Source organism: Mya arenaria, chromosome 2 (genome assembly GCF_026914265.1).
Source record: "Mya arenaria isolate MELC-2E11 chromosome 2, ASM2691426v1".
Lineage (NCBI taxonomy): Eukaryota > Metazoa > Mollusca > Bivalvia > Myida > Myidae > Mya > Mya arenaria.
Window position 1 is genome coordinate 2,053,484 of NC_069123.1, and position 23,731 is coordinate 2,077,214.

Sequence of the window (23,731 nt, forward strand, 5' to 3'; positions counted from 1 at the left end):
TGGCTCCGAGATTGACGCTGTATTGCGTCAAATACGTAATAGGTTTTAAATGTTCAGTATTTTTAACGTTTCCGAAGCTTCGAGACGTAGTAAGAAAACCACTGGCGGCACTTCTGAGATGTTTGTTAAATTCATAGCGTTCTATCATAAACAGTTCCAAGTTGTGTCAGTTCTACTTAACTTTCATGAATTTCATCAACATATAGGTCTTAAAGAAAACTACAATAACAAATTATATTGTTTTTAGTCGTAACGTTGAATTCATTCATGAGCGTCGCTTAAAACGGTGAAATTTTGAAACTCCTGTAAAATTTAAAATATATTGAATTTCGAAAACACTTTTGCTACCAAGTGATTGGTATTTAATATATACGTTACCGACTTCCTTTTCATCGATGTATCTTACACTGTCCTTTGTTTTAATGAATACTAACCGCTTGCCTAAACTTACAGATATTAATTTTCCGGAAAGAAAGTAGGTGAACACTATGTACTAAATACATACAGGAAATGAATACTAAAAGCTTTACAAGATACAATAATCTTTATTTAAAGTCAGGTATGTGTTACCAAGAAACAACAGCTCAGTGAGCTATTTTCCGATATGCTTTATGATGCTTCCAAACATAACAATGATATATTTACGTAAAAGTAACTGTACAATGTAACCAATAATTTTCATTAAATGCGAGCGCGAAACGAGAGTTGTATGATTTCAATCCCGAGGGTAACGAGTGTAGTAAACCTTAGCGTTTAATGAATAGTTCGTGTAGGTGCATCTCGTAGTTATTTATCTGCACTCTTACTTCAAACTAAAAACTTGACCTTTTATGAGAATAACTAATTGAACGGCAGAAACGGAGCTAATGGTACGATAGTAGTATTTTAAATAAACCTAGTCGTAATTTCCATAATGAATGTACCCATCCCCCATACGTACCGAATACACGGTTTACCTAAATCCTGCGTAGCAAATACTATTATATACTATTTCGGAGTTTATATACAAATTATAACAGGTGTCGTGTTTCTGCGTACTTTGTACTGAATACCGCAATCTTGTATACACAGTCCTCCTTTAAATACCCCAAACTACCGCGAACGAAAACATATGGCGGTGCTTGCTCATAATTTAGCTCACAATTATTGTTATATATTTATATTTCCTATGCATGTTTAATTGTCGTTTCCACATACATATAATCATTGACACTTGTCACATATTGATTTTTTGGCATACGAACAGTTTCTTCGTCGAATGAAATATACCTTTTTTTTCTTATCTCAGCCATATTATACAGACATTTAAAGAAAATGCAACGTTAATTCTATACAGTTTAAACATTCGGTCAAATTGTACATGAATTTTCATAAGACTATATGATATCAAATTAGTGTGAAACAAAACTCGCCGTCTGCTTTGGGAAAGCTAAGGTGGTGAAGAGCAAAAACAAACGTTTCAATATAAATGTCAGTAGTAAACTTCGAATACTCGTAGCATTATAATTGTTAAGAATATTAAAAATATATAAAAACAAAAGTTTATATCGAAGCAATCGTGCATAAAACGAATGGTTATTGACGGATTATAATTCTAATACAAGTTAATGGTCGAGTTCTTCCTTAAGGGGTATATTGAATAGCACAGCAGGTCACGTGGGCTAAGATTAGCCCTTCAATTTCTTCCGGAAGGTCTGTCTATACCAGCGCTATTTCACATTATTATGTCAATACTAGCATGAGTTTATTTCTCAGATGAGAGATCTTGGGCCAACAAACATTTCATTTGTTGAACGTCCTTGACAGCAGCCTGTGTAAAACATTGATAAAATACTTGTCCAATGATTACTGTCTTTAAGATATTGATACGGCTCGTGAAAATATAAATTTTGTAAATCGAATTTCACTTTAACACAATGCCAGCTGTAACATATTATAATCATGCAAGAAAAAAGAAAACACAGGGCAAATAAAGATGTCAAATTTAAAAAAAGCTAAATGTGCATTAGTGTTAAACACTTGTTTATATTTTAGGAACTCATTATAACTGCAATAGAAAGGCAACCCCCTGCGATACAATTACTTGTTACAACAACGGAACCTGCTCAGATAACGGCTTTGTAGCTAACTGCCAATGTGCCGCGGGCTTCTGGGGTACTCGATGTCAGTACAGTGTAGACGATTGTGTTAATAACAATTGCCAGAATGGTGCTGTATGTGTTGATGGCTATCTTGGTTTTACATGTGAATGTCCTGTGGGATTTGTAGGTAAGAAAGTCATTTTCACCATATTACGTAATGGTTGAATGTTCTCATATGTGTATATGCATGTTATATGGACTCGTTTATTATTTTAGACCAAACAAATGTTCCTGTTATCTGAAACACTTATTTGATATTTATGTTATAACTAACAATTTGATACCTAAAATGCAGAAAAATACAAATTAAGAATAAAACGATTATCTGGTTTGTGACAGGATCGAACCAACGCTAGTACGGTAAATAAAGATAATCGATACTAAATCCAGCCGGCAAAAGGAACTCGAACACATTAAGCTAGATATATATTATTCCTTTAAAACCCTCGACAGCATCACATGACACTGTCAATCAACTAATCACGCTACAGAATATTGCTGAATGCGTAAGCAACGTTTTTTGAAATCGTGGACTACAAAGACCCTATTTGAGCATAATATAAACACTTGTTGTATTAATATTTAAATTAAAAATACTTAAATGTGTTAATCAACGCAACAAACACAAGAATATTTACGATATGTTTGCGTTTGGTGTGTTCATTCAATATTTGTATTTTTATGTAAACGTCTCAATATACATAAATAAGGTATTGTTTTGTATGTTTGGTCAAAATTATTAATTATTGGTAAAAATTAAAAGATGACCAGGTGGAGAGGGTAACTGTTGAAAAGTATTATTCTGAAGTCAAAGTATTAAACGAATATAACTACGGTGCAGTTTAATTCAACAGGAAACCAGTGTGAGACCAATACTGATGACTGTCCTGGACTTTGTAACACTATATATGGAATATGTCAGGACCTTGTTGATGGCTACAAATGTGTCTGTGAACCTGGATATCAGGGTAGCAATTGCGAGGTTAGTTTCAAAGATACACTATCGCAGTGGTTAGAAATAATAACACCGATATTTATTAAAACAAACATTAATAACTATCAGAAAATACATTTTGTATTTTGTTTCTTAATTGGTACGCAAAATCAAAGATATCGAACACTCATGAATTTCAAGTTAATAGCAGTACAATCACTCAACCGAATGAAAAGCACTTTTTATACATGTCCATTAAAGTGACACTCTTATTCAAAATCAATACATACACATGTATAACAAACATCAATTTTGTGTCATAAATCTTTATCTACTTAAAAAAGAAGGCATTTATGGAACATATTTACTACTGATAACAAGATCGTAACCGTGTTTTATTGTGTTTTTTAAAAGCTGAAAACGCAAAAATATTAAATAATTGGTGAATGCTGAAAGATGAACAGTTTCTGCACATTTCTTTCAAAATAAACTCGGAGTCCTTCATAAGAAGCATTGTTTTTTAAATGTATTCATCCTTTCTGGTATCTTTGAACAATTGTATGAACTGTAGTAAATCGTATGTGGGAGTAATACTGCATCTTTAAGACGTATATTACAGCTGTGTAATAACAGTAGTGTCTGTCAGGCCTAAATCCTAAATGTGTCTTTAACAGGATCTTGGCCAAAGTTTGAACTTATTACTTGGCGCTGAAACTTCCATTGCTTTGCTTCCCGAACTTGCGATTCTAGAATGTATTTGTTTCGAATTTTAAGCTAGAAATAGACGAATGCCTCTCATATCCGTGTAAACATGGAGCCGAGTGTGAAGATATGGTAAATGACTACTCATGTAAGTGTAAAGAGGGCTGGACAGGCAAGAACTGCGACATGGAAATAGATCATTGCAAAACACGGAGCTGTGAGAATAGCGGAGAGTGCTTCAATTTACCAGAGTCATCATTTTGCAGGTGACTATATCTGAGTTTGATTTGATTTGAGTTTGATTAAACGAGGTTTATGTTTAAACTTTTGGTTAATGAGCTTGTTTCCGTAGTTTTGAACATAAGTATTGAGTTAAAGGAATTTTATAAAGCATTCAACAAGAGGAGAGGCACAAATAGTTTCATTCGAATCCAAGAAACTCTTTGACTTCCTGTTATTATGTCTTCTCTGAGCAGTTGCTTTGTGACTTAACTTTGTCTCATTGAATGCCAGTCCTTTACATAATTATCAAATTCATAAAATAATAAGGCAGCTGATTGCAGTTTTTTATGTTACGTATTCATTTTCAAGGTGAAATATTTATTCCCTATGCATTATAAAATACTTCTTATGAAAGCAAGGTTTATTCTTCGTGGCATTTTGATGTTAAACGGGTCATGTCGGATTTCCCGTAAGCAGGACAAGCACAAGCTATTTGGTCAGTACGCGCCAAATGTAATATTGACGTAATTGATTTTTGTTGCAGATGTGAAGGCGGTGCACTTGGAGAGAACTGTGAAAACGCAACATTAGTATGTGATGTCATGAGCGGAACTGACGTCTGTCAAAATGGAGGTCTGTGCACAAACAGATCAGGAACAGCCTCGTGCGAATGTCATCCAGGTAGTTAGAATAAAGTGATCATGTGGACCAAGTTTCATTAAAGGATCTTTTTAATAGCTTTCAAAATCTTAAATCTGTATGGACAGTTCAGAAAGCGACTAATAATAATAATAATAATAATAATAATAATAATAATAATAATAATAATAGTAATAATAATGCAAACAAAAAACGTTTTAAGACATATGGTTTGGGAAAATAGTCTTGGTTCTCACAATTATCACAATTAAGGGCCACAATTTTAATTGTTTCTGTTTCTGATTGGGCGCTTTCAAACATGCAAACCAATGTATGTTGTGCGTCTTCTATGAAGCTTGACAGACTCAAACGATGACGTCGTCGCACACATCGTTGTCAGTCTATGTCGTTTCACTTTTTTCGTTTTCAATCAATAACATTTGAAAGAGTTTGTGTAGGATTGGTCATTGTCATAGTCTTCAGATCATGTCGGGGTCCCAAGATTAAAGGTCAAGGTCATGGTAGCCTTTTCTTTCCTAGAAACTATAATGGAAATAAGGAGAGGCGTTACATTTGATTTGCGGAATTCTGGGGTTTTTATCGTGGAAACTGTATAAGTATTATTTTGCTATCAATGAATGCTTGAAGGTTTAATGGGAATGTGTTTTGTGGTACGTGCTTTCTTTTGTAATCAAAAGTTTTGTAAAAAAATATACATGAAACGAAAATAATATTATTAAAAAATGCTAACACAAAATAACCCTAGTATAACCTTACCCTTTTCTGTATGAGGTCAATATTTAAGTTTCTGCAATGCACTCACATTGTACTACCTAATTCTCACACATATGGCACACTCATACATATATACTAAACAAACACATATATATTTGCAAGCGTTAGTCACAAACGGATTACAAATAATTGACATCTGCTAACTTTATTATGAATAAATAATACTTGATTTCCTTTTATAGATTATGATGTGCGGCGGTGCTATTTTGACGAAGGACTTGTCGGATTTACTGGAGGTACAAGTGAAACGTTAGACTTCAACCAAGCACAGAGCCTTGAAGAATGTAAAACCAGATGCTTACAAAAACCAAACTGCGGCGATATGGTGTTTTTGACTTTATCTAGACTATTTTATTGTTATTTGTATGAGCGGGAGAAGTTTGTGTCAACATCAGATGAACCTACGAGAGTGCATTATCGAAGAATTTGTCCCACAGGTATGAAACATGCTTCTATGGTGAAAGAGAACATTTGATAATAAATGTTGTTTAATTAACGTAATATGTTTCTATCTGCACATATTCTAGAGATTTTACAAATATTATTAAACACTTAAATGAAAACATAGCAAATCAGATAATTGAATAAACATCGTTGAAAAGGAAACGTCAACTATTACGATTTTGCCCTAATAGATGCACTTGAAAAGGAAACGTCAACTATTACAATTTTGCCCTAATAGATGCACTAAGGTATTTTCATTGTCATTTTACTGATTCAATGATATAAATTGTGCTTTAATACCCTTATTAAGTTATTTATTGATCGATACTACACACCTTGACACCTAGTGTGTCCTTCTCTTTGGCTACATGCTACCGATTTATATGACTTAAATTTTTAGTGCTAAAAGGTCTAATGTCAGGAGTAGAAGATTCTGTTAGAACAGCTGTGTAAGCTACTATATGTTTATAATAAAAAAAAATATTATATAATAAATATTTGTTTCTACAGATTATACAGGAGACTCGTGCGAACAAGTTAAGGATTGGTGCTCCGAAGAAAATAATCCCTGTAAGAACGGAGGAGAATGTACGCCAAAGGGACCTGTTGGATATACGTGCATGTGTAAGCCAGGTAGGTAGTCAAAGACAGGTGTATGGTATAACACAACCATGAAACATACAAGAAGGTGTAGTCCTGATGATCAAGATGGTACCGCGGTGTATTTCCGGATTGGTAGCTATACATAGTCATGACGTAATATCTCATAGTCTTACACACATAACAGTTCAAATAACTGCCAGAATTGGTTCTAGTGTGGTGAGACTGCTAAAACCGGTGTTTAATCTGCATTTATGATAAGCTTTGAGCACTGCATGGATTTTTCTAAAACATCTATCTTTTCAATAAAAAATATACTGATTGAGTAGTTATGAATAAGAAATTACTGCGTGCTCTACAATTGCGCTGGCATGTGTTTGAGTATCCATCGATGCACAAGAGCAAAGAAAGCTCTAGCTAAGAAGCCCATAAGCTAAGCTAAATACTAGGATAATATAACGTCTGCATGACAACCTTATCCCAAAGCTTAATGCGTATTGGTTTTAAGTAATGAATTATTTTAATACTTCGGTGTAGCAATGTTACAATGTAGTAAGATAAAAAAAAGTAAGTGTTCCATTTTGTAGTGTATACGTATATTGTATTTTAATCCCAGGGTACAGCGGTGTTACGTGTAACATTGACGCTGATCCTTGTAGTACAAACCCATGTGCGGGCGTAGCAAGATGCCAGTCTACGGTAACAGAGTATATCTGTCAGTGTGAACAGGGAAAAATATTCACCGGAAGCCAGTGCAGAGGTATGCATTACATACATTAAGTTATTTTATAACTATTCAACTTATATAAACGTAATATATGTCAATCTTGCATGCATGATGTTACGCGAAAGTGTAACATTGTGCTGAGGGGAAAATTAGATTAGTCGCAAGACACCTGTCCTGCCTTATGACTACAAACAATTCTTACATGCGCCAAGTTAGAAATCGAACTTAAGACGACTCGGGGTGAAAATCGAATGTGTTTACCATAATTGTCATGAATGTCTAGTCAAAGCTTGGGTTATTATGATTTGTTTTACTAAGTTACTTATATCTGAACGATTTAAGACACATTTAACATTTAAGGTGTTGTAATCCATTTATATATTGATAAATATTAAAATACTTTCCTGATTATTGCAGATGATCCCACAAGACCGGTCATTTTAATTAACAATTTATATGGTGTACTTGACGCGCCAACCCTACAAACACCATTCCGTTGGATCACCAAAACGATTTCTATAATGTTTATGATCAGAGTGCATGCTAGTTCTGACCATGAATTGGCGAGTTTGTTGAATATTTACGTGTAAGTAAAATATTTAAAACAAAGAAAGTATCATTATGCTATCCATATGAAGAATATGGTGCGTCCGTCTGTAAGTCCTTCATTCCGTCCGTCCGTCCCACCATTGTCTGCAGAAAACCTTAAAAACTACTGATTGGATTTGAATGATACTTGAAACATAGACAGATGAAAATTGGCAAAAATGCAGAGCGCAATAACTTTAATACTACTCTATTGCTGAATTATCTCCTTCTGGGTTTTCAGTGAAACCTGAAGCATAGAAACAGGGCAATATGCACAGATACAGTGCGGTAGAGCCAAATACATACTTGTTGATTACCTCCGTGTTCATGTTCACAGTATGCATTAATAAGAAATATGTTTTTTTCCGGGACTAACTTAAAAAGTACTGAAGATATAGTTTATAAATTGATAGCAATATGGGAAAATGCATATTGAAAGTACGTTAATGCTACCGTTTATAATTTTATTATTTTATAATTATTTACCGATTACTGACATGACTTACTTGTACATGGATATGTATTATTGTAGAAAAACACTGGTCATAAGCTCGATAACAACGTCAGTTTATTTATAGTTTTTGTTTTAAAACTTCATATTCATTTTTTATGAGAAGTTCAGAGGGGGGGGGGGGGGGGGGGCGGAGGCTGGTATGTTATTTATTATAACCCGTTGCTAAGTTTTTATTCATTTTTTTGTCTAGAACTTTTACTTGGGTTTCCCCCTGCGTTTGTATAAAATATTTAAGAGTCTTCTGTTATTGTTTTGGTGAAGATATGGCACACTGTTTTCATATTATTTTCAAATGGTTGGTCGTATGCAGATAATCTCATGCCCAGACCTCATTAATATATCAAAGGGTCACAAATCTATATTACATAAAGCAAACGCGCAGATCGAAAATTCCACCAATTTATATTTAAGAGCAACGTCACCTTTTGTGGTCAAAGGTCGAAATTTATGTCTGCTCTTACTCTTTTGTACCGTACAAAGGATTTCCAATAGCTTCAAAATGTTTAACACATAAGGCTTATGGGCAGAGTACATGTTCCTCTTTCAAAATTGTTCAAAGACATGAATTCCATGCGGAACTCTGGTAACCATAGCAAAGGAACAACTTTAAATATATACTTAACAAAACGTATAGACCTTAGTTCTAATAATGACCCTGGGATCAAATCCAGGGGTCACGGTTTTTTTACATACTGATATTAGAAAATCTTTTTCTTCGTCTTCTTGTCTGAAACCGCTAGGCCACAACCATTGATATTTTGTATGTAACCTCATATCGTTGTTCTTCACCATATTCATTCATTCTATGCACAAAGGGACAAAACTGGCCTCGCACTGGGAGTCACATGTTTCCTATGGACCTAAAGAGGGACAACTTGGAAAATAGTATTATTTTCTAAGCTTGTCTGATTTTTAAGAAATCAATCGAAGCTCTATGATAGCCTTCGTCTCAGCATCATCATAGGCGCTAATACAATACATTGGCCATAACATAAACTAGTTCAAATATTAGTGATGAAACTAAAAGCAGATGTATTAAGTACTTAAACTGTGCCTTTGATAATTAAGTCATGCCTTTTCGTCTAGAAGTAGAAATGGATTAATTATTTCAAGAACGTTTTATAATGCTATTCTGTTAATCTTTTCAGGCAAAATTCATTACATCCAAACTATCAGGATTATATGTACTGGATATCCGTTAGTCGCAGAGGAATTTGGGTAAAAAATGACACGTCCTCCTGGTTGGGTGTCACGTTTAACGAAGATTTTGGAAGTGAACTGGGTGATGGGAGTTGGCATCATTTTGGTATTGCAATAGTTGAGAATGGTATGCTGTCGGCCACTTTAGATGCCATCACGATAGACGATGCTGTTGAAGTTGTATCCCCTCCGGCGGGGGAAAAGAAGTATGTTTTATAGTATACTTTATTTCAGATTATGAACAGTATATAAAGTAAGTTATGTTCTATATTTTAAGGAAGACTCATTTTTTTTTTATATTTTGCCTCCATCTGTAGATTTTAAAGATATTAAATAGGGTAGTTTTAATGACTACTTTAAAGAAATGTTGATATATTATTGTAATAAAAGCTAGTACATTCGTATCTGAATATCAAGTCGTAATTCAATGTTTTCTACTTGTTATTTTAAGCGTGCAGATATCTCTTGGCTATTTGAATCTAGCCGAATATCAGGATGTATCTGTATGGGACGTAACTTTAACGAGCCGCGATTTTGCACTAGCGTCTGTTGGTACTCAACCATCTGTTAATCCTATACAAGGATGGTGGAACTATGACCCTAAGACCTCAGGGATTCGTCTGACAGAACGGCTGCAGCATAATCTTCTAGGTAAAAACAAGATAATGCAAACAAATGAAATATTTAGACATTTGTTAGCTTTCTTGCATTAAAGGCAATTAGTATGTTGTTAAAAATGGAAAAGTTGCATCATTAATTCCATTCTCTGTTTTACATTTAAGGCCTGGTAAGATGTTCTGTTCAGAAATTTAATCAACAGAGCAAATGCAATCGATTGTTTGATTTTTAAATAACGACTAGTCATTTCATTAAGTCTAGTGTGATTATAATAATGAAACGCGTGCATCTAACAACAAAATCAATAAAAGTAATATCTTCATTAATAAAAATGTTTTTATTCTCTTTGGCAAGAAATGCAATGAAGAAGGATGTCTCTTTTTGGTTTAAGAGAATCATGTAATATATAAATTTCGTTGCCTTTTCATGATTTTTGATCACTACTTGCCAATTTTTCACCTTGCCCCTATGTCTAGAACAGTCCTAATTTCATGTTTATTCTAATTTATAGAAATATCGTAAGAGGTTTGTTTTTTATTTCATAATGCCAAATTACTCCCTTGCACGTATAAAATGTTTTAACAAACATTATTAAGATAAATGATTTTAAAAGTGTAAGAACTTATCAAAATGAGAATATATCACAAAGGTTTCCAAAACAATGACACTGCTTGATTCAGTTATAAGAGAGAGATGTTTGAGGTATTTGTGCGTACTTGTGACTATTTCAATCTCTAATGCTAATCATTATGGCTCTACTATTAGTGTTGTCATGTTAGTACTTTTGCTCCGAACCGGATAATACGATGGGCATTATTACTTACTGTTCGCAAAAGGATTTTGCATTTTGATAGTGTTAAAACATTCAAAAGAGGCTGTGTAAACTCCCTCCACGATTGAATTATGTTTATGGACAATTTAAAGACTGCTTGTTATTGGATTATAAGTAGATGTCACATTAAACAAGAGTGATTATGAACTGTAACTACGGTGAAACTTAAATTATATATTTGGTGTGTGGAACAGTACATGACTCACAATCAAAAGCAGCCACTGACGAACTATCACTTCAAACTTGATATCATAGTTGTTTTTAAATGCTACGTCTGACTGCTCTCGAACTTGTCATTGATTCTTTAAACTGCAATGTAATTATTGTGTGTTTGACTTTTTGACAATCATCTCCAATTAAGTTTCAAAATGTACATTCCTTTACAATACTTTTGTTATAAAATAAAATTAAAATGACCAATTTCCCAATAAATTAAATATTCTCCCGTGGTGTGATACTGATCAAAACTCGTGAACAAATCTGGTTTGATTGTTTTAGACGATCCGAACATACACTTCCCGCAGATAAACTGTGATGGTTTTGAAAACATAATGCATGTGTCTGCTGAAAGAGTTGTAGACAGGGATACATTTGTCGGCAAGATTGAGGAGGTCAAAGAAAACACCAATGAAACTCTAACATTCAAACACTCCCTTCCACCAAGTAAGTTGTCCTCCTGAGCGTGTAGTAATGCCTTATTTTTTTTTCTTCGAATAGTCAAGCTAAAAGGTAATTGCAATATTGATCAAAATAATGTTCTTTCTTTCCTCAACTTTTGACTTTGTGCAAAACTTTCTGTGATGTGTGACATATATTGTTTTGTTGTATTTCATTTACCTAATGCTAACTTAAATTACTATTTTTTTAAGGTTTGACTTGGGGATTCTATGAAACAGTTGTTGTCGGTATGAATAGTAACACCCTCAACTACGGAGAATGCAGAGTGCAGCTTGTGGTAAAATGTAAGCTTAACCATTTATCGTTGAAGTGTATACATTTCAATAACAGTACCCGTAATGATATAATACAGAACTTCTAGATAAAGTTGATAACGCTTATCAAGTGTTTCTTTTAATTTGTATTAATGCATTATTATTTCTTGTTGATACAAGCTATGTTTTTTACCATTTCTATTTGAAAAAGTAAATATTTTTAGTAATCTGCTCTTTTTGGGAAAACTATATTTTTTTTTTAAATTTACAGTATATTAAAATGAGGCAGTTAGATATCAAAAATAGCTTAGGCAAAAAATGACGAGATCATAATTTGTAATAAAATCGCTTTTCAAAGACAACGACGTGTGTCCAGCAGCTCGATCAGACAACACCCTAAGAGAAGTATGTCCTTCAAATGCAGACGCCGTGTGTGATCTCACGTGTTTAGATCCAAATGAAGCACTTTTTGCACCTGTTCCTAAATATATTTCTTGTGGAACGCTTGGCGTATGGGATACAACAAAACCGTATGATGATCTCGTCCTTCCGGGATGTACAAGTATGGCATGCGTTTTCTTTACCTTTTTTTATTAAAACGTGATTGAAAGTTGAAATGTTGTTGTTTTTTATTGTATTATTTGAACAAAATGCATTTAACAATTCCTTTTCCTTTTTTTGCAAGTGTTCTTAAGGGCCTTCCACAATGCAAAAGCTGGTTTTAAGGTTTAATATTTAACAAACATAATACATCTGTCCTTTGAAACATGTTAAGATGTATTAACGATTTGAGCAAAATTTATATAATAAGATTTCATCAGGTTTTAGCGCAAAAAGCATTTACATTTGAGGAAAAGTCCTTCAACAAAATGAATATCTTTTGAGGTGAATATACTCAAAATACTTAGCTTTGCAGTGATTGTTTCTGTTTAAAAGCATATATTGTTTATCGGAAAATAAAATTACTTTACTACTTTAACTACTTAACTGAACATCTTTCTTCTTTTAAATCTTGAGTAACAAAAAACGAATTAAAATGGTTGCCTGACATTTCGGGAAAAAATAATTCTTTTTCGTTAACGTTCCTCAACTCATTACTACACCAGAACGTCGTGCGAAGGTTGTATACTTTACTATTATCGAAACTAAAATTCAGCAGTATTTGAGTATTAATGATGAACTTTGCTTTATTCTTTTACTGGTTGAAACTGACATTCCTTAAAAAAACAAATGGAATCCAAACGACCCCGAGAACACGAGCAATTTCAGATGTGAAAAAAGTACAGTCATTACCGCACAAAATACACAAATGACTAAAACAACTATTAACACACATTATAACATTTTTCCAAACCTTGAAGTGAAACATTTCTATGTTGCATAGCAAAGTATATATAAATAGCAAAATCCCTACAAGAAGCATGTTAACAATATTTCATTGGTAAGTTTATTTTTAAAATATTAAGATAAACAGGACATTTTAAGAAATAAATGTTTTTTTGATTCAAAAAGATCTTTATATATTTTTACAAAACCTTCGGACTCGGGCCTGCGACTGTTCGAAATCATGGGCACAGGGTCTTAAACTCAGATTCAAGATGTAAGTTGATATGGGACCGAAGGCCCTTATGCACTAACGTCAGGAGTCAGAGTTTGAACCTTATACTCAGAAATGTAAATTAGTTACAATGTTCCATTAAACAACTAACGTTCAGAGGTGTACATAATTGTAGAATAAGATATTTCTTGTAGATACAAAAATGAGATAAATGCTCAAGTTTAAGGTTTTTGACAATAAAATACGTTTTGTTTAATTGATTTTTAAGTATTTTCGCCCGTATTCACTAATATCTTGAGAATGGATTTTAAAAGACCTAATCGACATAAGTATAGTTCCTTTTGACAAAAATCTAAAATTGGTGTAAGGTAAATTTTTACAAATTTCATAAGATAATAAAAATATCCAATTTTCACAATACAAAAAATGTATGTCAATATAAGAAGGTGTTTGATGATTATTATGATTGATTTCAGTCAGAGGGGACCCAATGTATGCAGTCACAAGCATGATGAAATTTGAAACAGTGATACCTTGTGGAAACTTAAAAAAAATTAACACTCATGTTACTAATAGATTGATTGATGTGTTAATGAACAATGTTAATGGTGAAAAGTGGACGGGACTTTGCACAGGTGCCATGTGTGATAACCTAGCAATCACAAAAGCAGCCTGCATCAGCAATACCAATATGTTTGAAGTTGGATTCATTCTTACATATGCAAGGTGAGTAAAGTGTTAGATAACTTCTTACTATGCATCATCATCAGATATTCCTGTCTAGATTGCGCTCATCGCATAAAGTTGTTCACTACTGCTTTTAAGGATGAGATCGGTCTAGTGGTATAATGGTATAGATGTGTCCGCCTATTAACCCAGAGGACGTGGCTTTGATCCCAACTAGTGGGACGTCCTTTTGGACTATTAAAGAAGACACAAAACTGATTTTTGCCCCGGGAACATACTCGAGAGTATTCACAGTCGAAATAATGTAAAGTCGTAGAGGTCAAATACACGACATTTTGCAAGAACACGTACATTCATGGTACGGTAATAATTTGTGAAATGTAAGCAATACTTATTGATTTAGAAACATATACAGATGTATTATTAGAAGTGTTAGATAAGTTATGACACTAGCGGCGTGATATCATTTTAGCTTGTGGCTATGCATTTAATAATCCCACTGTACCCCGACACCGTTTGTCTGAAATAACGTATTGTTTTTAAATACTTTTGATACACTGATATAAGTCTCTTCAATTAGTACTGCGAGTGTCAAAACAAAGTCTACCTAGACAAGACTTGATGTGGATGTCCAAACAAAAGTTACAGAGTGTGATGTCTTGGCCGTGTGGTGGGTGGGGGCGTTTTGTTTATCATGGTTGTCAATAACAGCAGATCGAACAGGATATAAGAATATGCCATTGACACTACTGTGCTCAGTTATTGGGACTCGGGCTACTTCACCATTGATTTAAAAAAAATACGTACATGGCACATCTGACACTCGTGGTTTGGTCTAGGTATCACGCTTAATGTTTTCTCCTACCCCCACTTTTGTATTTTCTTTGCTGGCAGACCAAACAAAATAGGGCAATGTTTCATCATCGTTGCATTATCTCTTAATTGTTGAGGGTCATTGTCTTTGAATTTAGAGATAAATACTATTGCCTTTTCAACTAATGCCAGATTATGTTCTGAAATCAACAAGTGCGGTGCTCAAGCATTTTAAAATATAATGGGCTGCAAATTAATTCATGGTATCTATAGCGAGTATCTTATTCTTGTACTTGACATTATCAATATCTTTATCAAAGTTCTTAAAAATTGACTGGCTGGGCCGGGGCACAATTTTAACGTTCGGGATTTAGTAGCTTTGTTGTCACATCAAATAAAACAATCATTGTATGCAAAGATGATTGTTCGAAAGAAACGCTTTACTTCTTTAGCAATACGATAACTGCTGTTGGTGGTGGAGAAACGTCCGTGTTAGATGCGCTCAGGATTATCATCCTGTTAGAAAAAGATTTGGGCATGCAGGTATATTTATATCATTTGTCAAACTTTAAAATCTCAATATGAATCATAGAAAATAAAAAAAAATACGTTAAATAATCAACATTTTACAAAACTTAAGTAAAAATCAGGTTGTATTGAATCTGAAGAAAAAAATCCATGTACTGTCATAGTCTAGGTGTCGATGTAACCATAACTATGAAATAAATTTGTTCAAGATATTTAAATTGCCAGATCCGAGATACAAGTGCTGGGCAAGGCATATCAATTTGACTCTTTTAATTGTTGAGTTAATGCCCCTTACCTAACTGGAAACAAATTTACTTTGAAGGAAATAGCTAGTGCATCCTTACTCGAAGACACTGTTGAAATCAGCATGAAAAAGGTCTGTGAGGATGGTTTCGCTCTCGTGATAAGCGATAATTCCAGAGTTTGTGGTAATTTCAATATTTTTCATTTCAGTTTGCTTTTCTATTGTATAGTGAAAACTTTGCATTAATTTCGTATTGTCTTTTGCAAACTACTTTTTTCGTATTATTTCAATTATTATAAAACCTAGATTGCCATTTGGCTAAACAGGACCTGGGTGGTATTCAATATTCAAATTAAGTTAATCTTATGGTCACATATCTTGACTTCATTCACTCTATTAGTCAGTTAATGATAATAAGTTATCCGATTAGCTTTATCGTTCTAAGATTAATCTACGACTAATATTAGATACCAGCCCACAACGAATTTTTGTATGGGCCAACATGACCTTGATTATTTATTAAGAGACCCCCCTCCCAAATTTACCATACTGCCATACTGATTTAAAGCCATCTACAGCAAATGTATGTCTATAAATCTATACTTTTAACAGTGCCCTGCGGCCCTGGTTGGAGGTACGACTTAGAGACAAAAGAGTGTGTTCTCTGTGATTATGGGCATTATCAGAACGGCATTGCGCAAACAGAGTGCATTCCTTGTAGGAATGACAAATGGACGAATTTCCGCGGAGCTAGGGAAGCGAATGACTGTATAAGTAAGCCCATATTAAAATCAAGTGCACTTTATATAGACAAATTATATTCGTATATTACTGTTTACAAATTGAAGGATTATTTCGATGTGTAAGCATTGAATAGTTGCGATGTTAACTCTTCCCAAATCCACAATGATTTGAGACCGCCATTTATGGATAATGTATCACGTCGAAACAGCTTAAGTTAAATATTAAGATTCCGCTTACCATTTGGGTGCTATTACATTGATTGTCAACCCACCGTAGTTTCAACTGTGAATGCGAATATGAGGCGGTGACTTCAAACCTGTTGAAAATGTGGAGTGTTCCTGTTCTGGTTTGGAGTGTAAAGCATGACTTCGTCATCAGGACAATTCACAATGATTTAAGACCGTGCCACTTTTTTCTTAGTTTATTTGCAAACAGTTAAATATTTTCGTATTTCCTTCCTGTCTAGAAACCTCATCTTCAGTGGGGTTTTTACCTTAAAGTGGCCTTGCAAAATGGTTACAAATGCTGGATAATTATATTTCCCTTGGTTTGTATTTTTAATAATAAGTATACAGCAATATTATTTAAATGTTTAATCTGTTTAATATTTCCAATTAAACCAATATGAATACTTATGTAACTACAGAAACAAGCTCAGTAGCAAAATGTTTAAACATAAACCCGGTTTAATGGCACTGGGTAAACCCCAAAGACATAGAACACAAAAACAAAAAAATAAAACAAGAAACATGGAAGAACAGCCCAAAACTCCACAAACAGCACAGTGCATAGATACTATCTATAAAAAAACTTGATATGTTCATCAAGGAGGGTTAGGTATAGAGCAAAACTGTAAAAAGGGTATTTGATGTCAATAAATCCGTTTTATCTATTTATAGATGTTCTGGATGAAAAGATATATACATCATCTCAATGACAAAAATACTTGCATCTTACAATTTGTTTATTACTAAGACCTTTAATCTGACAAAATACCTGTAAATGTCTATGAGGGCATGCGCGTTAAACGTTTAAATACAGTGTTAAATAAGATATTAATTTCAGTAAAATGTGCAGTTGGAATATACTATGATGTTGACGTGGAACAATGTGTGGATTGTAAGCGACATTACTTCCAGAACATGACTGGGCAGCACTACTGTTTTCCCTGTCAATTAGGATATAAGACAGTCGGAAATCGTTCTACCAGCATTGATGATTGTACAGGTAAATTACAGAGGGCGAAAAACATGTATAATACTTTAACATGTAAACATATTTGACAAATGATACATAATACTCACTTTAAAGAAGAATATTTAAAGTTATATGACACATATTCTTCTGGTGTTCGACTGGAAAACCTCTAAATTAACCTTTTAAATTGAACACATGCTTGGATGAAGTAACACTGTAAGATAGTACCACAAATACGTCACTGTACAAGAAGCGTTTTGCAACATCATTGTTGAAAGCTAGTCGAACTTGTTTAACGTTGCAAACTTGATATCGGGGTAAAACGGTAACTGTGGAGTACAACCGAAGAACTTGATCCGTAATATGAGCCCTTTTTAAAAATCGATAGTAGAAATGATATGTTTTATTGTGACTCCCTTGTTAAACTAACACGACCTGGCACATGTTTAAAAGGCAAATAATTTGTGAATTGCTATAAACAAGACATCAGAAACACAATAATACAATCGGAATCACACGTTCTTAAAATCAAAACAAGTTTATTATAGGTAATGTTTATACTTATTTACGTGGAGTTAAAATAGCATAAATGGTACTTGCAGAGGAATGCTTGCCTGGTTATGTTCGAAACCCCCAAAACCTCACGGAATGTGTTCGATGTGACAGAGGGACGTTTAGGAGTACCCAAGACGATTGCATTCCTTGTACAGATGGAAAGTACACCTTGGAGGATACTATTGCAATGGACTCGAGCTACTGTGACATGGGTAAATTTTGTAAACCGTATTGTTTGCCTCCCCTCTGGCAATTATGACCAAATTAACCTATTCACAAAAATAATAAAAAATAGTTCCTACTACACACACAAAGACACCGTGTAACATGTTGTAATTATGAACTTGTTTAGAAATAAGCGAATATGATGTAATATTTACCAGTAGAAGAATTAATGATATATAATGCTGAATGCACATGAAGCAGAAAATATGACATTCAATAGAAAAGTGGTTCACGGTTAGGTATCTCGGTTTATGTAAAATGTTTTAAAAGTTATAGCTAGATTATATAACAATACATAATATGTTTTGTGTTTTGTTAAACTCGCTTAACTTTCTTTTACAGATATTTGCGATCTTGGAAAATTTTGGAATGTTACTGCAAGCGTTTGCCAGCCATGTGATTTTGGCTATTATCAAGATGAAATGTACCAATTACAATGCAAAGTGTGTGCTTCCGACTTTTCAACAAGAGACATGGGCGCTCAAAATGACTCTTTCTGTGAATGTAAGGACTTTCGACTTTACTATTTAAAGGCGATGTCTTTAACTGGGAATTGTAATGCCTTTTATATCTTTCTTAGATTGAACTTTGTTTTCGATAAAGTGTCGCCATCGTACACATTCTTTGTACCTTGGCCAAACATTCAAAACATGTGCACACAGAAGCGTATGCAAATTTGGGCATCCCTTTTGATACATTAACTTTCAAAGATTGACAGAAATTAGTGAAAACAGCTTAATAAAGGACTGGATTAATAAGTATGCGTATAAAATTATTTTTAACGTCAACAGCAAATATGAAAACTATGAAGGTAAACTTTGTAAGATGGATTTCTTTTCTTAAACAAATAAGTTAAAAATGTGCCTTTGTAGGAGGTAAAGGATAGTGAAGAAATACAGTTTTAAGATTAAAATAAATGATTACACGGGATTTGATCATCAGCGCAGATGACGTTACATAAATCGTATCAATAGTAATTGATTGCATATATTATTTCATCTATAGTTTACTGCCCTGCTGGCCAAGAGTTAAATGCAGGTACAAATTGTGCTAGCTGTGAACGGGGATTCTTCAAGGCTAATGTTGGTCTTAACAAGTTCAATGCGTGTCAAGAATGCAGTACTGGAAAAACAACAGAAACGACAGGATCTTCCTCGGAATCTGAATGTTCAATCCGTAAGTAGTTTTGTTTTTCAATGAACAATAACATGGTTCGTACTTATACATAAGAAAAAAGTGAATGCAAATATAAACAGGTTCTTATGAAAACACAGGAATTTTATATATATATATATATATATATATATATATATAAAAATATATATATGTTTTAAAATATCTTAATTCCAGAAATTGTCCCATGCTTTGAGGACAAAAAGCCTTTGAAACTATACCACTGAGTATATAAAGACCCTTTGCACGTACAAACTGGTATATAAAGGTCATTAATACCATAACACAGGTTACATGTATATAATTGCTCTTGACACGTAACACTGGCTATATAAAGGCCCTCTTCACGTTTCTCTGAATATCACCTTATATTGATTGCATAAAGGTCTTCGATATCGTCACACAATGTATATAAATGTCATTGGTACCATTACACTGGAATACAAATGTCCTTGACACGCTACACTTGTATAAAGGCCCTTGATCCATTATACTGTGTATAAAGGTCATTAATATCGATAGTCTGCATAAAAAGAGGTCAATAGCACGTTTCAGTGGAAATATGAAGGTTCTTATATTATATTAAGATCCATTATACCTTTAATATTGATATATAAATGTCCTTTATATAGTACCACAGGGTAAATACAGACCCTGAATACTGTTACACTTGGTACGCAAAGGCATTGATGTCGTTACACTGGGTATGCAAAGGCATTGATGTCGTTACACTGGCTATGCAAAGGCATTGATGCCGTTACACTAGCTATGCATAGGCATTGTTACGCTTGGTATGCAAAGGCATTGATGCCATTACACTAGCTATGCATAGGCATTGATGCAGTTACACTTGGTATGCAAAGGCATTAATGCCGTGACACTAGGTATATTAATATTACTGATACAGTTACACTGGATATATTAAGACCATTGATGCCGTTAAACTGGATATATTAAGGCCATTGATACCATTAAATTAACACCGGTGATTGACTTGCAAAATTACTTGCAAGTACACTCAAATACATTTCTATGGTGTGTGATATGATATGTAAATAGTAAACGATTTAAAGTTTCCATTAAACATTTAAGAGAGTGGGATAAAAACTCAAGATCATTAAGTCACACTTTGGTGATATGTAAAAAACTCACCTTTTACTATATATTATTTGATAGGTCATATAATTGCGCTTATGATCAACAGATAAATGTGGACCTGGAGAGATCAATACTGAGAATGGATGCGTTAAATGTCCAATAGATACTTATCAAACAATGGATCACCCTTATTCAAGCATCGAGTGCCAACTATGTCAGAAGGATGGCATATTTGAAACCGGAACCATAGCTACAGGTGTGTCTAATAGCGACGAGTGTAAACGTAAGTATTTTACTAAATATCAAAAGGAAATAGCGTTCAATTTTGAATTAGGACTTGAATGACGGCATATAGAAATCCTGCTGTTTGTCTGTCCGTCCGTCTGTATCTACGGTTTCCGATCAATTAAATGAAAAGGGAAAAGTAAAAGGACTTTGATCTAGTAGGTCAAGTGTATGTGGTTAGTGGTCAAAGCCAATGATCAGGGTGTCCTTACGATTAAGGTTAATTTCCGATCAATATGTGAAGGACATTCGGGCTCAGGGATCTCAAAATTGGTATGGATGAGGTCAGTAGGTCATAGGTTATGGTCGTGGTGGCATTGAGCTTAAAGTCCGTTTACGATCGATAACCGGAGGGCACTTTTGCCAATGGACCTTAAATGCGTAGGCAGGTTGGTCTTTTCCAATAAATTAACCTTATGATTGTGGGGATAGTAGGTGAAAAGTCGAGGCTGAGAGACATCGAGCTGAAACTCACTTCTCGATCTATAATTCAAAGACATGGTAGGCAAGTTGTTCATAAACAGATGATCCGTATTTCTTTAAGATCAGAACAAATTGAAATGTAATTAAAACATGTTCACATACATACATGTTCAATAATGCCCATCAGTCCCAACTCAAATAGAACAGGCACACATTGACATCCACTCCATCTTTCAGTAACGTATCATTTTTGCGTCCATACTTCGTCCTTTACACTTGTTAGTTGTTTATGTTTCCAAACTACACGAGACGGTATCAATAATATGTTGAGGGCTCAAACTTAAAATCAAAATATTACCGCATTACAGTTTCAGATACGAGGTTATCAATCTCTTTTATCACTTTTACATAACAAATAAAAAGATCGCTGACAGCGTCGGCCAGGGATATTAAAACTCATCTACATATACAATTATATAATGTACAAATATCAACTTGTCATTAATATTATATATTGTAAATAGTTATATCACATTTCTGGTCGAAAGTGCCAAATGTTGCCTGGTAAGCGCACTCGCCCCTTACCAAGGTCACCGGGTTCGATTTCCGGCCTAGGCGCATTTGAGCTCTTTCGGTTGTCACCTAGCCGAAAAAGTGGGTTTTCTCTGGATTCTCGTGTTTTCCCCACAACAAAAGACCCCACTCTCGCACAACAGTGACTTTGCTTTCGTTATAGTGGCATATTACTGCCGTAAGATAATCTGATAGCGTCCGCGAATTGTTTTGTGTTAACCACTTAATTTTCGCGATAATTATCTAGCTATCTTGTTAATATTAGCGATACTTATTTGGTGAGATAAATGTCATAGGACTTAACATACTTGAAATTGCCAAGACTGCCACCCATAACCCCTTTTAAGCTATACTGGGTGAGTACCTAAATCGGAACACTTTCAGCACTATTTGTGAAATATTTTTAGTTAGACTTGCACCACAACTACAAATTTTTCCATCAGCATACTAGAATTCAAGACCAATTGGTTGATATAAATGGCATTTTTCAAGATACCACCAATCTGCATGAAAAGTACTTTATTAACTGCACAATCAAGGACTGCCATTTTCGTCCTCGGAGTACCTAAATATGGAATAGTTTTAACTCGTTTTTTTTATTTTTATGTATTCTCTTAGAATTATTGCTCCATGTTTTGTTTAAGTAAATTAATAATTCATGTTATTTCCACCTTGTCTTTTTTGTCATTTTTGTCAGTAAAATTTGATGATTTTAGTAAAATACAGGCTGTTCCAGTATGCTGTGATTGTGGCAAGCATGAAATCTTTCCCCCGAGTGCCATGTATTGACATTTGAACATGAAAAACTTTAAATGATCGCAGTATTTGAAATACTTACCGGAGAATCGTGTTCTTTGGAACTTCTATTTGAAACAAGCGTCTTTATTGATTAAAATCGTAAATAAACTGATCTGGATCGGAATAACACTTTTATAATGGGTGTTCCATATTTAGGTACTGTTCCAATTTAGGTACTCGCCCAGTACGACACTAACAGGTTAACTCGATATGGTTTGCGAATTTCACTTAATAAGTAATATAATAATTGGTTAACTTGATAAGGTTCGTGTGACAACTTATCTATAAATATATTTCTCTAACTCGTTATCTACTTATTATTTGCGAATTTCACTTAGTAAGCGGTAACACGAATCTTAGTTAACCAGTTAATATGTTACTTACTAAGTGGAATTCGCAAATCATAACTGCAGCACCTGTTAGCGCCTGAATCTTGTATGCATTTATAGGTAACTGGTAACACGGCAGTTGTATGCTTCCATAATTAATAAATATATTGTCTTCATTATCGTTGTAAAACGTAAAGTTTAAACTAAACTGCCACATATTACAATAACAAGATTCGATCTAATTAAAGCCTCTACCAAATTAATAAATTTTCATTTCAGCCTTCTGTGCATCTGGGTACATTATCAACGCCAAATCCACTGGTTGTGATCCGTGTTCGCGAGGATCATACAAAAACAATGAGGACAGCCGGTTCGCTGCCGAGTGTACTTGGTGTCCAGTGGGTACCACAACCGACGGCATGGCATCTACACATGTAGACAACTGTAGCATTCGTAAGATTAGATTTTTTTATTCGCGTATGTGTCTTTAGTTCATATTACCATTATCTCTATTTACAAAACACAATTACACGAATTATTCATCGTATAATTATTTGTTTTGTTTGCAGAAATAGTCAACAAATTAGTGATGATTTGCGTTATTAGCATTGAA

The 23,731-nt window shown here is 34.0% G+C and overlaps 1 protein-coding gene across 1 annotated transcript in view; it reads left to right on the forward strand.

Moving 5' to 3' along the window:
* The window catches only part of LOC128202829 (uncharacterized), a 76,802-nt gene that overhangs the window by 48,952 nt on the left and 4,119 nt on the right, over window positions 1–23,731 (forward strand). Inside the window, exons 38-60 of the mRNA XM_052903987.1 lie at window positions 2,035–2,268; window positions 2,996–3,123; window positions 3,850–4,043; window positions 4,544–4,680; window positions 5,616–5,870; window positions 6,388–6,510; window positions 7,094–7,237; window positions 7,622–7,790; window positions 9,455–9,712; window positions 9,958–10,157; window positions 11,455–11,619; window positions 11,826–11,918; window positions 12,247–12,450; window positions 13,923–14,172; window positions 15,399–15,489; window positions 15,797–15,902; window positions 16,331–16,492; window positions 17,528–17,689; window positions 18,262–18,426; window positions 18,782–18,943; window positions 19,445–19,615; window positions 20,817–20,993; window positions 23,398–23,571. Coding sequence (XP_052759947.1) covers window positions 2,035–2,268; window positions 2,996–3,123; window positions 3,850–4,043; window positions 4,544–4,680; window positions 5,616–5,870; window positions 6,388–6,510; window positions 7,094–7,237; window positions 7,622–7,790; window positions 9,455–9,712; window positions 9,958–10,157; window positions 11,455–11,619; window positions 11,826–11,918; window positions 12,247–12,450; window positions 13,923–14,172; window positions 15,399–15,489; window positions 15,797–15,902; window positions 16,331–16,492; window positions 17,528–17,689; window positions 18,262–18,426; window positions 18,782–18,943; window positions 19,445–19,615; window positions 20,817–20,993; window positions 23,398–23,571 — 3,924 coding nt within the window. The remainder of the gene's footprint in view (window positions 1–2,034; window positions 2,269–2,995; window positions 3,124–3,849; window positions 4,044–4,543; window positions 4,681–5,615; window positions 5,871–6,387; window positions 6,511–7,093; window positions 7,238–7,621; window positions 7,791–9,454; window positions 9,713–9,957; window positions 10,158–11,454; window positions 11,620–11,825; window positions 11,919–12,246; window positions 12,451–13,922; window positions 14,173–15,398; window positions 15,490–15,796; window positions 15,903–16,330; window positions 16,493–17,527; window positions 17,690–18,261; window positions 18,427–18,781; window positions 18,944–19,444; window positions 19,616–20,816; window positions 20,994–23,397; window positions 23,572–23,731) is intronic.